Genomic DNA, 14,703 nt, shown 5'->3' on the forward strand with positions numbered 1-14,703 from the left:
TTTTTACCAGTAACCATTTGAATAGGTGGGAAGAAATGATAAAATAACTTTTATAGCATGTACATGTCTGTGTATATTTTGTCAGCTTTTTTTCCCTACAGCAGTTAGTTATCAGTACTTTTCACATAACTGCTCTACCATAATGTGCTTTTTTTATGTTGGTTTGAGTCGGCAACATGAGCCTTCTTTTTCTTCTTTTTCTTTTTTTAGTACTGGCAAGAAAAGAAGTATATCTTAAAGCCAAGGACAAATACAATGTAATGCAATGTAAATGGAGAGAGACAGAGAGAGAGAGGGACGGCAGATGGTTGAGACCGAGTCGGGGTGAGCAAAAGAGAATTTATTAGCTCTGAAGGCGAGGCAGAGGTGCCGTGATCAGCCTTTCCCTGTCAAGCACATCTGAATGTCAAAATGAGGAGAGGAGACACTATTACAATTAAGGCGACACAGACAGAGAAGAGAAAAAGAATGCAGCCATGTAGTGTGACCAATATGGGCTCTTAAATGTCAATGCTCGAACCAGTAGCTGTAGTAAAATTCAGAATTTGTCAACAAATTCTTCCATTACTATGACAAATGATGTCAAACATGTAAATTGAAATTCATTCCTTTAGTTGAGAGCAGGGAGATCACATATAAAGACTATAAAAACACTGATTACTCATAGCTTTTGAAACAATGGGTCCCTCAATGCTTGTAATTGTCTTTTAACCAACGTTCGCTCCATGAGTTGGTTGAAAAACCTGTCCCTGGCTAAACTTTTCGTGTTTTCAGCTAACTCCCCATAAAATGAGTCTTAAAAATGCACATGGTGGCTACATACATGATAATGTGCTAAATGGCTGATGTCCAAAACAAAAAGTCAGCCTTCTCACCAGCTGAGAAACCATTTAAAATACATGAAAATAAAGTATTAGTAATAGTAATTGCTGTATTTTAGTGTAGAGCTCAAAAGTCCCAATATTACAAGTATGAGAGGAAAACATGTAAAATCGGATTATTTCTTTCTAAATTAACCACAGACAAATTTCAAATGCTTCATTACCAGCAGGGACCGCAACGTTGGTATTGTTTTCACCATGTGAGTCTGTTTGTGAGTCATCATGGTAAATAATGGCCCTGGAGCCAACTAGTGGGAACAACCACAGAGGCGGTTTTGAGTACTTTGCCAGGTGGTTTATGTCTGTTTGTCTGTCTGTGGACATATTTTGTCACTCTAATAGTGTTGCAACTGTGCAAGATGCTGTCACAAATAAAGTTTGAGATCAAAATTAAGTTTAAAGATGGGTGTGGTCCGAGCTGGGACGCCGGAAGTATACGTGGTATAATCCTCACCACATGCACACTGCTTCGACATGTGGAGAAATCCTTGCCTAGTTACTGTAGCTAAGCTATAATTCGACGTTAGCGGTTCTACAGAGGAGTTTGGCAGGCTGATGTCACACATAATAGTAGCCAAAATCGTAATGAGCCCAACACAATGGTTTGTTCTGCTTATTCTTTTTTTTCTTTTTTTTAAAGATCAAATCAATTTTATAATAATATAATAATAAAAATAATTGACTTGGAAAGAGGAAGACGACACAGACTAACAGCGAGACAGAAAAACAGGCAGCGAGGGAGCAGGCAAATTAAAGAAAAGTTGATGTCGGTATCAAAACACTCTCTAATTGCTGTTCTTGTGGTGTTGTCCTCCCCGCTTAATAAGAATTCTCTCACAAGTTGCCTGAAGACACACACCAAAACAGCATCCTTTTGCATTTCTCTCTGTCTGTCTCATTTTGTATCCCACTACTTGTCACAAAAATATGCACACACTCACAAACACACAAACAGACCCACTCGTGAGACACACACATCAGTATTTCTTCCGTGCCTTCAGTTTCTTTTTGCTTCTCTCTCTTTGTCTTTCTATCAACAGAACACACAGGCAGGCAAGCCAGCATCTCTCAGAACTATTCATTCATTCATTCATTCATTCATTAAAACCCGAGGTGGGCAAGCCCCTGCTGTCGCCATGGTGACGGCTCCATTGGCGCGACGGATAGAAAGTTAAACTCAATTTGATATTTAAAGATGTTTCCTCTTTAGTTGCCTGTCTGACGGACTACTTGTCTTGTCTGCAGGAGAGGAGAGGAGTGGAGAAAAGAAAAATAGAAGCAAATCGAGAAGGAGAAATTTAATATCTTGCTAATGACTGAGGGGCAGAAGGACAGAAGGCTGGATGCAGCCGTTCAGTCTCAGTCTACGTGTGCATTTGGCCAATGTGAGAATATTGCTGCAGGTTAAACAAAGAAGAGATTTATATATGAGAGGGGGAAAAAATAATGAAAAATCAAAAGTATAAATCATACAAATAGATTGAGTGACAGAAATGACTAAAAGCTTGTTGGGATCAAAGACGGAAAGAGAGTGAGAGAGGGAGGGAGCGTGATGCTTAGAAAGATACGAAAAGCAATGGAAATATAATGAGAAAATGGGTGAGAGAGATGGAGAAAGCGAACGAGAGGCAGAGAGAGAGAGAGAGAGAGAGGAACTAAGACAAACTTGAGGCGTAAAGCAAGAGAGCCTGTCTCTGGAGGGGAGGGGTTGAATTTGGGCCCGTCTGTGATTGGGTTTGGACGGCTCCTGCAGAGCCGAGGTGACTCACCAGTCCCCCGCACACACAATGCTGTATGTGTGGTGTGAGTGTATATACGTATGTGTGTGTGTGGGAGAGAGAGGATGAGTGGTAACAGAGTAACTTCTTTACTGTCAGTGTCCTGCAGGGGTAAGTGTGTGTGTGTGTGTGTGTGCGTGTGTGTGTGTGTGTGTGTCTTTGTACGCATATTTAGCCGCCGTGCTGCGTGCAGCCTATTGGGAGCTGTCACTCTTAATAACAGATAATAACACACTGTCCATCTCTGTCTCCAGATGCCCACTGTCCCTGCTGATTCACTGCCTGTTGTACAATGATGTTATAACACAAACACACGCAAGTTTGAAATGAAATAATCTCATTCTCTTACGTTGGAAAAAAAAAGCTCCCATTATCCAGAGCATCGAGCGTCTCATATGTCTCAGTCGCAGGTCATTGCATGATTAGTGTCTGACATTAGCAAGAGACAAATTAAAATCTATCAATGTTGTTGATCTACAAAAGATTATATTTTACATTTTTCATAATTGCACTTCCTGCCGTAGAGGCACCTCACGCAGGTTTCAATGAATCAAATAAGCAGAAAACGAGCAAAACAAATGACTTGCCGGCTGCTTGTGCGTCAGCTTTATCCAGCAGGGAAGAAGACCCTCTACCCTCATATACACTTGAATGATTCATTTGCAAAAGCAGATACCTCCGTTTTTATTTATTTCCCTAAATGAGGAGGTGTAATGTATGTAGTCATGCATACAGTATTATATACACGGGTGACTTGTATGCTGCTGTAAGGAGGGGCTCACTTCCAGCAACACATAAAATGCCATCCACAGTTTTAGAACTTCATATTAAACCACCAGCCTGCCCAGGCAGATGAACAGGGTGTATAAATAGCCACTGTGTGTGCGTACTTTTAATTGCGTGTGTGCGTTTGGGCCAGCGTCTGGTTTAATGGCACATTAATGTTGCCTGGAACAAAGCCCTTCATCATTATCTCCACTCGCATATTTTTGGGGGAACATAAAAATGTAAATGGAGTGAGCATTTCAAGCTGGGTAGGACGGAGAGCTGGGAGACAGAATAATTTGATTAAAAAGATAATTGGGATATAACGTTATAGAAACCCGATAATTGTCGCCTTTTTATTTTGTTTCATTTTTTTCAAAGCCACAGGAAAGCATTTTTTATCTTGTCAGAGAGGCTCCAGGTAAGCGGCATTATTTATAGAGAGAAGGCTCAAAATAACAGGTTTTCAAGGCAAGGCGACCAAAATCACCTTCCTCAGCTCTCTTGATTGTGCGATAGGCTGGTGGATGTGTGTGATGTGAATAGTAAATGAGAAGATGGTGTTGTTGATATCATCCTTCGGTCGCTGATAGTCTCGCACCAATGGTCTGTCTGATGCCATCCATTACAGCAACGCAAAGAAGAACTACTATCATTGCTTGTGAATGTGTTTCTGTTCAGGCATGCCTCCAGTGCCTGGTGTCACTGCGTGTGCCTCTGCATCCACGTTGAAAGAGATACTCATTTCTCAAAATAGTTATCAACCGGTTCAAATGTCATTGTGGTCTTTTGTGGTTTTGAAATAGTGACTCATGAGTTTTTGCATGTCCAATGTTCAGCAATTGGTACAAAGCTCTGTGCACACCTCACAAATTATTGACATGCAAGTTAGCAGTGATCATAGGCATAATATCATGAGGACATCCGTCATGTTAGCAAGTGAGCAGAATGCCAATTGACGTAAACACGGAGAAATCAATGAAAATGGAAAGACGTTCATAGGAAAATTCATATTTTAGAGGTTAAAGGCTATAAATATTTGTACCGACCATTAATCATGCCATTCTGCTAAAGTTCAGAGATGCACAGAGAATAGTGACAGTATGCAGACAATTTAAGGCCAGTCTGATACAGGGAGTCATTGACAGGAAGTGTTTTTAATGACAATGAACAAGGTTGTTCTATATACTAGATACAAAATAGGGGTTTTGATATCGAGGTAATTACATTTTCAATTGTCTATTTCTACCTGGTGGAAGCATCAATGTGTTCATTGTATTTTTCTAATACATATATTAGATTAAGGCACATTATATTCTTATATGATTTACAGCTGAGTTAGACAGAGAGAACACACACAGATCAAGTCTTGAAGGTTGAAGTGTGCTTTGCTATCTGCCTGAAAGGTCAAAGCTGAAGCACCCAGAGGAGTCTCTGTTTCAAGTGTGTGTGAGCTGAGAAGGGAGTGTGTGTGTGTGTGTGTGTGTGTGTGAGCTGAGAAGGGTGTGTGTGTGTGTGTGTGTGTGTGTGTGTGTGTGTGTGTGTGTGTACATGCATGCAAGGTTGTGTTTTTTCTCTCTGTGCCGTCACCTAGCTCTCTGCTTACCGATGAAACTGTGTCTTTCTGAAAGAAGTGAAGTTGGAAGACATTCACAGCCTCAGACCAGGAGCCGATAGATCTTCTCTCCCCACAGCCTCCTTCCACCTTCACCTCCTCCGGCAATCCAACCAGGCAGCTCCCCACCCCCCTCTGTCATCTCAAACCCATTCTTGCCACTCATGGAATATTTAACGACAGACATGTACCTGAATGTCAATGGTGACAGGTCTTGCAGCTTTATGCTGTTTTACCTTGGGTCAGTGTCGGTGAATGATCCCTCAGGCTGAACGGAGATAAGGCTGTGGACCTGAGGACAAAGCGCACTACATTTTTAAATAAATGTAATAAAATTGACAGAGTTAGAAGTGCTTTTGTCCAATTGTCAACAAACGGTCTCAGAAATTTTAATCCATGATGACTCAAATTAAACCGAGGACAGAAAAATGTATCAAAATGAAATGTTAAATAATCTTTTCATTCACAGCCCTGAAAAAAATGACCACATCCATTTTAAGTTATGGCATGAAAAACAAACCTTTATTATTTCCCCATTAACTGCAGTGATATTTCAGTATCTTTTTTCAGTTCAGGTCAACATAAGACTAAGGCTACAGGCTAAACTGATTTCTATAAACCAAATGATCTCTCAAATACTGAAGTCCCTTTTCCCATTTCCTGCTTTTTTGATTTTGCCGAAGTGCGACATGTTTTCATGTATGTGCAGCGCGCGTGTGTTAGTGTAAGTGTGTGTTTGTATGTGTGGGTGTGTGAGTGCAGGTGTGTGTTTGTATTTGTGTGAGAAGGATAATGGGATAATGTGTTCAAATTGGACATGACTCATCAGTTATTTCATCAGTGCCACCTCATAAAACCCCACGACATTAAAATACACTTTGTGTGTTTGCATGTGCATGTGTGCATGTGTTTTAGTGAGACAGCAATTAGCTGCTTCAGCTGTGTGTTCACTGTCATGTACTGTTTTCTCACCGCCACATCTTCTCTCTCTTTCCTCACAGGGTGGAGGAGAGTTTTAAGACTCTTTTCTGGTCGATCTTTGGGCTGTCTGAAGTGATCTCAGTGGTGCTGAAGTACGACCATAAGTTCATAGAGAACATCGGCTACGTGCTGTACGGGGTCTATAATGTCACGATGGTGGTCGTCCTTCTCAACATGCTCATTGCTATGATCAACAGCTCGTACCAGGAGATAGAGGTAGATAAATAAGATGGTCGGTCAATATTGAAGGTTATAATACTGTCAACAAGTCAATGAGGATCATTGTCTGATCACATCTGAGCCTGCAGGAGAATTAGAGAGTGAGTTGAAAATACCATGAGCTTTAAAAAAAAGTCAATACAATGGAAGAAAGGTGCACGCAGCAGAGTGGAGATCTCCGCCAGTTGTGTCTGCAACGACCACTGCTGTAATGTTTGATTGAGTGAACACAACCCGAAAATTCTCAAACCCCTCTTCTAGACCTCCACTCACACGTCTCACGCAGCAGATTCTTATTATAATCTATGCAGCTGTCTGCACTGGCTCTGTGCAGCTAAACTGCAGTTCAATGTGTAAAGACTTACGTTGATCCATGTGAGTCGACTCAGAAGCAACTGATGATGAAAGTGACTGAGCCACCGTCACTGGTTAATACCAGTGGTGGAAGAAGTACTAAGATCTTTTGCTTAAGTAAAAGTTATAATGCCAGGATTTAAAAAACACTCGGTTACAAGTAAAGTCCTGCATTCAAAATATTTCTGAGATTAAAGTATCTAAGTATATAATCAAGAAACTGTACTTAAAGTATACAATTTCAAGTACTTCTTGTGCAGCCAAATGGGTTATTTGACTGCTCATTTTATTCATTTTATACTGTTGGGTGGTTTCATTTTCTGTAAAACATCGCATTGTATTTCATTTACTCATTATAAATAAATAGTAAATATATAAGTACATTTACTGTCCACCATTAATTAATACCAAGCTGTACTAAAGGGTGGAAATAAAATGACAAGACCTTGAGCATACAATCATAAATGAGCACAAAATGGCCGGCTGATGGGTCCAGTAGTTTGCAAGATTAGCCGTGGACAGACAGACACATATGGACATACGCGCACACACTCAAGCAAACGACCGAATACATAATCTCCTGGTGGAGATAACAAAAAAAACACAGAGAAGTAAGTAAAGAAGTAACTAGTTCTTTTCTCAGAGGTTTCTACAATCTAATGGGTTTTGTAAGACTTCACAAGCTTCGTCTCTGTCTGTCCGTCTTTGCAGGAGGATGCCGACGTAGAGTGGAAGTTTGCCCGAGCCAAGTTGTGGCTCTCCTACTTTGACGAGGGCCGCACCCTGCCCGCCCCCTTCAACATGGTTCCCAGCCCAAAGTCCTTCTACTACCTGGTCCTCCGCATCAAGTCCTGTCTGATACACCTCTGCAAGGCCAACAGCCATCGCCATAACGAGCTGGAGCTGGGCATGCTCAACTCACAGGCCAAGGTCAGGGTCAGGAAGCCTTGGATTACTTATCTCGTGACGAATTTCAGACACAAACTAAATAACATTTTGCTGTTTTACATGCATTGTTCTCCGTGACGGGGAACAACAAAAGGGCCGACATTATTTTTGACATTGTGAAGAATCGATTATTATGATTTTCAAAACAAAGTTACAGTAGCAACTAAATAATAGTTTCTCTTCATGTCAGTATTATTATCCTTTCAAAGTGCTTTGATCCAACTATTCCCACATTTTACAGAAACTCTGGTGGGAGCCAGGAAATACATTATATTGCTACTGCATGCCTGCAATGCAACTTCAGCTCCTTTCATTGTTACACGTTCTCCCTCTAAAGGAATGCCCATCTAAATATAATGACTGTAATGAAAAGAAACTATTGCATGAAATAAATAGCATAGGCCATTAAACACAGAATCAATCTTAGCGCTGGCGTTGTCCGCAGGCATTTCCTCTGTCTGATTCCTCGACTCAAATGGCTCACAGCAGCGCCTCAGATAAGCTATTAGTCAGGCCTGCCTCGACTCAGATGCCTGGGCAGGTGGGTTACACCCCGCTGCCTCTGTGAGCTCCTGAAGTTCTCTGTAGCTCTGACAGTTTAACTGCAGATCCAAGCAGGTTCAGCAAGCGATCGATAAATAAGCTCACACACAACCACCGTGCAGCGTCGAGAATGTCAAATGAGATTTGGACAAGACAGCGTGATCTTTCTGAATCATCCGTTTTTTCCTCTCTGTCTTTTGGTCCATGCTACTCATAAGGATATCCACCGTTTGAGAAAGGGGATGCGCTAAATTGAATCTAATTGTGTTAGTTTCAAATCAGCATATGTTCAGGAGATAACCAATTAAGTTGCAGTTTCGAAAGTGAATATTTCTTTCATATATTCACGGTAGTGTGGTTCAATAAAGCAGTGAGTGAGCATTTAATGTGCCTCTCTATTGCAAATAGTTTGTGTTTGCAGTAGGTGTTCTGCAAAGTCATAAAAATGACTCTACCTTATGTTATTTCACTGAGCATAAGATTCCCTGCTAAATGAAATAATATATAATATAAAGTCAGTGAGAGCCCAAATAAATGTAGCCCTGAATGGTCTCTACTTTAGGTGATAATTGATTCTCTGTTAGTAGGCTACATACTGTGGGTTGGTTGAGGTGTTGTATCATGAACTTCATGTTTTTTTTCTGATACACATCCATCTATCCATTTTCTTCTGCGCATCCTGGGCCGGGTCGCGGGGGCACCAGGCATTTCCCAGCTCTTCCTGGGGAAACCCAAGGCGTTCCCAGGCCAGACGAGATTCATGATCACTCCAGTGTTTTGGGTCCCGGGGTAGACCCAAAAACACTCTAAAGGGAGGCATCAAGGAGGATCCTGATCAGATGCCCGAACCACCTCAACTGGCCAGTTTCAACGTGAAGTAGCAGAGGCTGTACGAGCTCTTTCCAGATGTCTGAGCTCCTAAAGCTATCTCTGAGGCTGAGCCAAGACACCCTATGAAGGAAGGGCACATGTAGAATGTACATGTTATTTATTACTCATTATTAAACTTTTGAATCATCAGGCTATTATGTTGAGAAAGTTCAACGCCTCCATAGCTTTAGTGCGTACAGAGCAGCAGCTAGTTGTGTGTGTCCAGACTTAAGTTAGAACTCATTTTGTCACTGCAGTGCCAAAATGACACACAAGCTACACAGCAAGGACGTGGAGGAAATCTGGAAATTAGTTGATAGAAATTCACTCTGGTCAAGTGATGATGTTGATTCTCTTTGAAGACATCTATGGGCACCAGATACCTTCCTTTCATTGTTGTTTTGTTTTGTGCCAGTGTTGCCTCCTGCAACACCCTGAAAGGCTTTCATTATAGAAGATCACTCAACCCTGAAATATGACGTTAACACTGTATCTCACTATTCCAACAGGATGAACGCCTCAGGACTTATCCACGCCCGGGAGAAGAGTTCATCCCCAGAAAATCTAGAAAACACCCGACCAGATACGAGGTAAGACAGTGAGCAAAGGATGGATGGAGCGAAGATGAGACCAAGCACAACCGGAGACTCTCAGAAGCGATTCAGTAGAAGTGAAAAGGAAGAATTAAATGAGAGGGAGGAATATTAAGGATGAGGGATATAGAACAAAACAAAAGTGTGAGTGGCTGGAGGTTGATAAAGAATGACAGGAAGAGAGATGGAGAGAGAAACATTAGAGGGTTGAAAGAGGTGAAGAGACTGCTATGAAAGACGGAGGTAAGGAAGAGTGCGGTAGGGAGATGAGCTAGAGACAACAGAGAGGAAATACTTTTCCAAGAGATTGGATGAAAGGGCATTGACTGAAAAGAAGGCAGGATTGAACAAGTGATTGCGAGTGAAAGAGGGAGAAGAGGAGCGGCAAAAAGAAAAAGAGAGACACTGAGCAGAGGCTGAAAATGCCTCTAATGAGCTGTTTGAGGGAGATGGAAGGCGGGCACTCAGTAAATGAGCTCAAAGTATCACGCTGAGAAAAGCAAGCGATGCTCTCCTCCTGAGTCTGCCCTTCACCTTTTCCCTCAGGGAAATCTAACTTCCTTCACGCGTCGATTGCGCTTTTCTCCCAACCCTCGCAGATTGTGTGGGTTTTCACGCGCACGCCAGGCATGGAGATGTCCCTTTATATGACATTTGTATGTGTGGTGACCGGTTTAGACTCATTCAGAGTGCCTACATGCAGAGATTGACTGCGTGAGCCTTGGCAAGAGCTGCAGGACATCCCTGTTGGCTACAGATCAATACTCAATATTTCACACACAGTCTCCGACACACTGTGCTGCTCCCTACCACTGTCTGCATGCACTTGTTTGTGTGTGTGTGTACATAGGCACGTACACACGAATGGTGACGAATGTCAGATCACCTCATCACCTCTCTATTTAATCTCTTTTCCTCTCCTCCGCTTAGAATATCATGAAGCGCCTGACTAAGAGGTATGTGCTGAAGGCCCAAGTGGACAGAGAGAGCGATGAAGTCAATGAAGGTAAAAATTCCCTCATCTTTAAGTCCCACTCTCATTGTGTCATTAGTTGCTCAGTGCATGTCAGATAAAGTCCATCAAATGAGGTCTCTCTGTATATCATAGTATTGTATGTACTGTATGACTGCATGTACTCACACGTGTCAACTATAGCACAGTTTTGGGGCTTTGCAGACAAGGGCTTACCCGCATACATGTCTGTATTTGCTCAGGTTCACGCCTCCTGATTGTTGTGTCCGTGTGTGACTGTGTTGTAGGTGAGCTGAAGGAGATCAAGCAAGACATTTCCAGCCTCCGTTATGAGCTCCTGGAGGAGAAGTCCGATGCCGCTGCAGAGCTGGCTCTGCTCATCCAACAACTTGGCGACAAGTTTGGCAAGAACACCATGAGACAGTGACAGGACTCGCAAGAAGGAGAGAGCGGAAGGGAGGGAGGAAGATGTGAAAGAGGGTGAAATCAGGAGGAGGGGGAGGCAGGAACAGGGAAGGTATTTTTAAGACCTTTATGGTGGAAGAGTGAGAAAAAGAGGGAGATGGGAGGCAGGATGTTTATGAGATAGACGGGGAAGAAAGTAGAAGAAAAGCGTGAGAGAAACAGACTGGGCGCAGAGCGAAAATTTGATAACTTAATGCAAATGGCAAGGGTTTTGTATTATGCAATGACCAATTAAGGAGGAATGTGAAAAGAACATAGCTGCGACTGCACAAGAGCACAAGGTCGAGGGTCAGAGGTGAAGTAAACTCAGTGGAAGGGGCTTTGTGTCGACAGTTGAATTCTAATAAAAGGCGACGTCTTCAGGGAGTCGTAAGAATATTTGTTTTTCACACCTGAAAGGCTGGCTTTGCTTCTATGTCTTCACTTTGTCAGGACAAGCATAGTGACGCCTGTCGAGATACTGTACTCTGCTTTATACACCAGGCTATCTAATTAATGCATTTCTATCCACAATGCACACCTTGATCAGGAGTCAAATGATTCAGGAAAAAGCGATGAAACAGTGTAGGATTTATTCACTCATTTGAAAGTCATTGAAGCTCTCTCCAAAAATGCAGTCAGTGACCTTTGTATGTCCACATAACACACAGCGTGCTGGTAAAGCATTCAGTATTGCAGCTCCTCGTGTGCTGTCTCCAAGAGATCTTATGTTCGTAGAAATTGACTTTGTAGAGTTCCATCAAAGGGCAAAAGTACTGATAACACGACAGTATGTATTTTACCTCACTCAGAATTATTTAAATATAATGTAACTAAATAAGCACATGCTGCCAGAAAGCAAGCACGTATGGGTAATTCATGAGGATAAGACATTTCACAGGATACCTCTCCCACTTTGTTGAAAGTCGAGGTCTCATGCATATTTGACCACTTTAAGGTGAAAAAATGTTAAATAGGACCTAGAAAACAGTCGTGGGTGTTCTCCTTTTCATTGTGCCTTTGCAGTACAAAGTGTTTTTTAAAATAGTAGCCAGATAGCGACATGACCTCGAGCGGTTGTGTTTACAGCTATAAAATACAGGAGGTCAGCGCTTGTTATTAGCACATGAAGGTAGAGAGACTCTGTCTGATCGCTTTAAAGCAACCAGACGTTTGTGATATGAGAAAATGGGGGAGATATAGAGATATGGGATTCTGAAACACTGGGATTGTGCTGCAGAGGCTGTGTGGAGTCATTTTATGGGCTTGTTTTTCTTTTGGAGACTTAATTAAAGGACATAGCGCTGCACTAGCTAACTGGCTGCATTCGACTTCACCAGTGATTGGACTGACATGGAGAACAGTAGGTAATAGTTGAACTGTTGCTTTAACTAATATTAGATATAGAGAAAATGTGATCCAGTAACAATGCAGTTTGATAAACTGCTAATTCTGCCCACTAGAATTGAGATGTGTTTTTATTGTGAAGTGTATAATTCTATCTAAAGCAACCAATACACAGATGTAGATACAAACAGGGTGCTAATGTTTATGTTGGCCTGTGGGATCAGCCATAGTATGTCTGTCATGTAACAGGAGCCTATTTTGGACAACAAAAAATAGCCACTGGCCCATTATTTATAGTCTGTCTAGTCCCCAAACCTGAACACCATCAGGGTCAGTGAGAATGCTTCAGTCATTTCGAAAATGCAGTTTCTAAACAGCAACATCACACAGATCTGCATATTTTGTTGTCATTTAAAAACTTCATGAATGAGACAGTTTGGGTATTTTACATGTAATCAACAGATCGGATGGCTTGCTCCAATGATTTGGCTGACAGTTCAGATCATTACAACAAATAAATCCCGTTCATCCTTTTTGAAACCCATTGGATAATATCAAAAAGCAAATATTATCAAGCTAAAACACCACGGTTTTGTTATTCTTTTATTGTGTGGATGCTATCAAATGTCATTGGCCCCATAGGTAAAGATGAGCAGGGGGCATACTGCTCATATTAACACATTTAGAGGGCTGTCATTACACACCATTTGAGTTGGTGGGGAAAACAAATCAGACCTTTTTCATCTTAAAATCATTAACCAGTACAGTGAAACTATAAAATGAGTTACTGCCATAACAAATGTATCTATATTTAAACACATACAGGTTGTTTTTAAAGCTTCTAAGGTTAAAAGCCTAAGCTCAGTAGTAGTCACAGTAACCCCCAGAACATTTCGTAGCATTGAAATTGAAACTTTAAACACAATTGAAACAGTTGACTTAGTAGAGGTATAAGGTTTTTAACCTATTGTGACCGTGTCTTGATTCAGGTACACAAATGTTGTCAAGTTTTCATTTTAGTAAGTAGTGTGACTTGTGTCTTTATTTATTTTGACTGTCGGAGAGTGAAAGAGCAGCTAACTATTTTCTGTGTGCAGAACCAGGCCAGGAATGAACAGACTCCTAGAGAAGGTTTTATGATTCCCACTGCTTTAAACGCAAAATTAACAGAAATACTGTATTTTTCACTTGTACGCAAGAGATATTGATTAATGCAAAATCTTGTACTGTATATTGTCATATTTTTGATCTTTGAATTAAAGATAGTATGCTCTAAACTGGTTGTTTAATCATTGGATCATTCTGTAAGTTTGTGCTCATAGGTGGAGTTTGATGAAAGTCAATGAGTCTAAATATTCAGTGTTTGTCCCCATCAGTAGCCCTCAGCTGATGATAGGTGCACTCCAGCGACGGTATGCACACACACACACACACACCTATGCAGACCTGTGCACATACACGTTCAGAACTAATGCTCTTGAAACAAATATTTAAGCAGTTGGGAGGACCCAAATTGCCCCACTCAACACATTCATAGTACACAGTACGGCACTCATACACTAACATACAAAAAGGACATGCAAAAGTTATTTTCCTGCAACGACACTTGTAATGCAATGATCTAAAAACTTTAACAACAGGAAGCATTACAATATTTGTGTCATTGATTTTTCTTTTTACATAAACCAGCATGTACTGTATATGTCAAGCATATTTGTACTACTCAATTTCACATATACTGTCTGGTTGGATTTACAGGTCCACAACAGCAAATGTACTTGTTATAACCCTCTGCCACAAAATCCAAAGTTACAAAACAAGTGCAACCCCGTTCATCTGATGAACTCTTCTTCAGTTGTTATTCCTTAAACAGTGAATTCACTCAAGCAGTACATGAGCTTAGTGTGCTGCAGACTCAACAGTAACTAAAGTGCCCTAAAAGCCAAAGAACCCCTCTGTGACTGGGAAATTGGTTTTCCTGTAAGTGTGTGTAAGTGTGCAGCTGAGACATGCACCTGTGTGTGTGTGTGTGTGCGTGTGTGTGTGTGTGTGTCGACCTGACCAGACATCCTGAGAGCTGCCCTCTGGAGCTGCACTGTAAACACTGCTTTCCAACATATGTCCAGATGTTTATCAGACCTTACTCCATACCATTTGTTCACCACTCTCTCTGCATTGTTTCAGGCTGTCACTGAAAGACCATTCCGCATAAGGCCAACGAACCCTAACAGTTCTCCATAAAACATACCTTACATGGTCATCTTTAAAGGTCTAGTTTGCCGAGTATGGCATTCCATATGTAGATATAAACAGCTCTTTTCTAATTTTCAGCTGATTATACACAAAAGAAAATAGTAATATCACATTCCATTGTTTTCCAATAGATCCCCGT

At 41.4% G+C, this 14,703-nt stretch overlaps 1 protein-coding gene across 1 annotated transcript in view; it reads left to right on the forward strand.

Moving 5' to 3' along the window:
* The window catches only part of trpc7b (transient receptor potential cation channel, subfamily C, member 7b), a 43,156-nt gene extending 32,209 nt beyond the window's left edge, over positions 1–10,947 (forward strand). The window contains exons 8-12 of the mRNA XM_076103640.1: positions 6,041–6,236; positions 7,305–7,523; positions 9,464–9,544; positions 10,478–10,553; positions 10,808–10,947. Coding sequence (XP_075959755.1) covers positions 6,041–6,236; positions 7,305–7,523; positions 9,464–9,544; positions 10,478–10,553; positions 10,808–10,947 — 712 coding nt within the window. The remainder of the gene's footprint in view (positions 1–6,040; positions 6,237–7,304; positions 7,524–9,463; positions 9,545–10,477; positions 10,554–10,807) is intronic.
* Positions 10,948–14,703: the final 3,756 nt, after the last annotated feature.

The sequence above is a fragment of the Anarhichas minor genome, unplaced genomic scaffold (assembly GCF_050575085.1).
Source record: "Anarhichas minor isolate MPS153535 unplaced genomic scaffold, ASM5057508v1 ptg000028l, whole genome shotgun sequence".
In the NCBI taxonomy this organism is placed as follows: domain Eukaryota; kingdom Metazoa; phylum Chordata; class Actinopteri; order Perciformes; family Anarhichadidae; genus Anarhichas; species Anarhichas minor.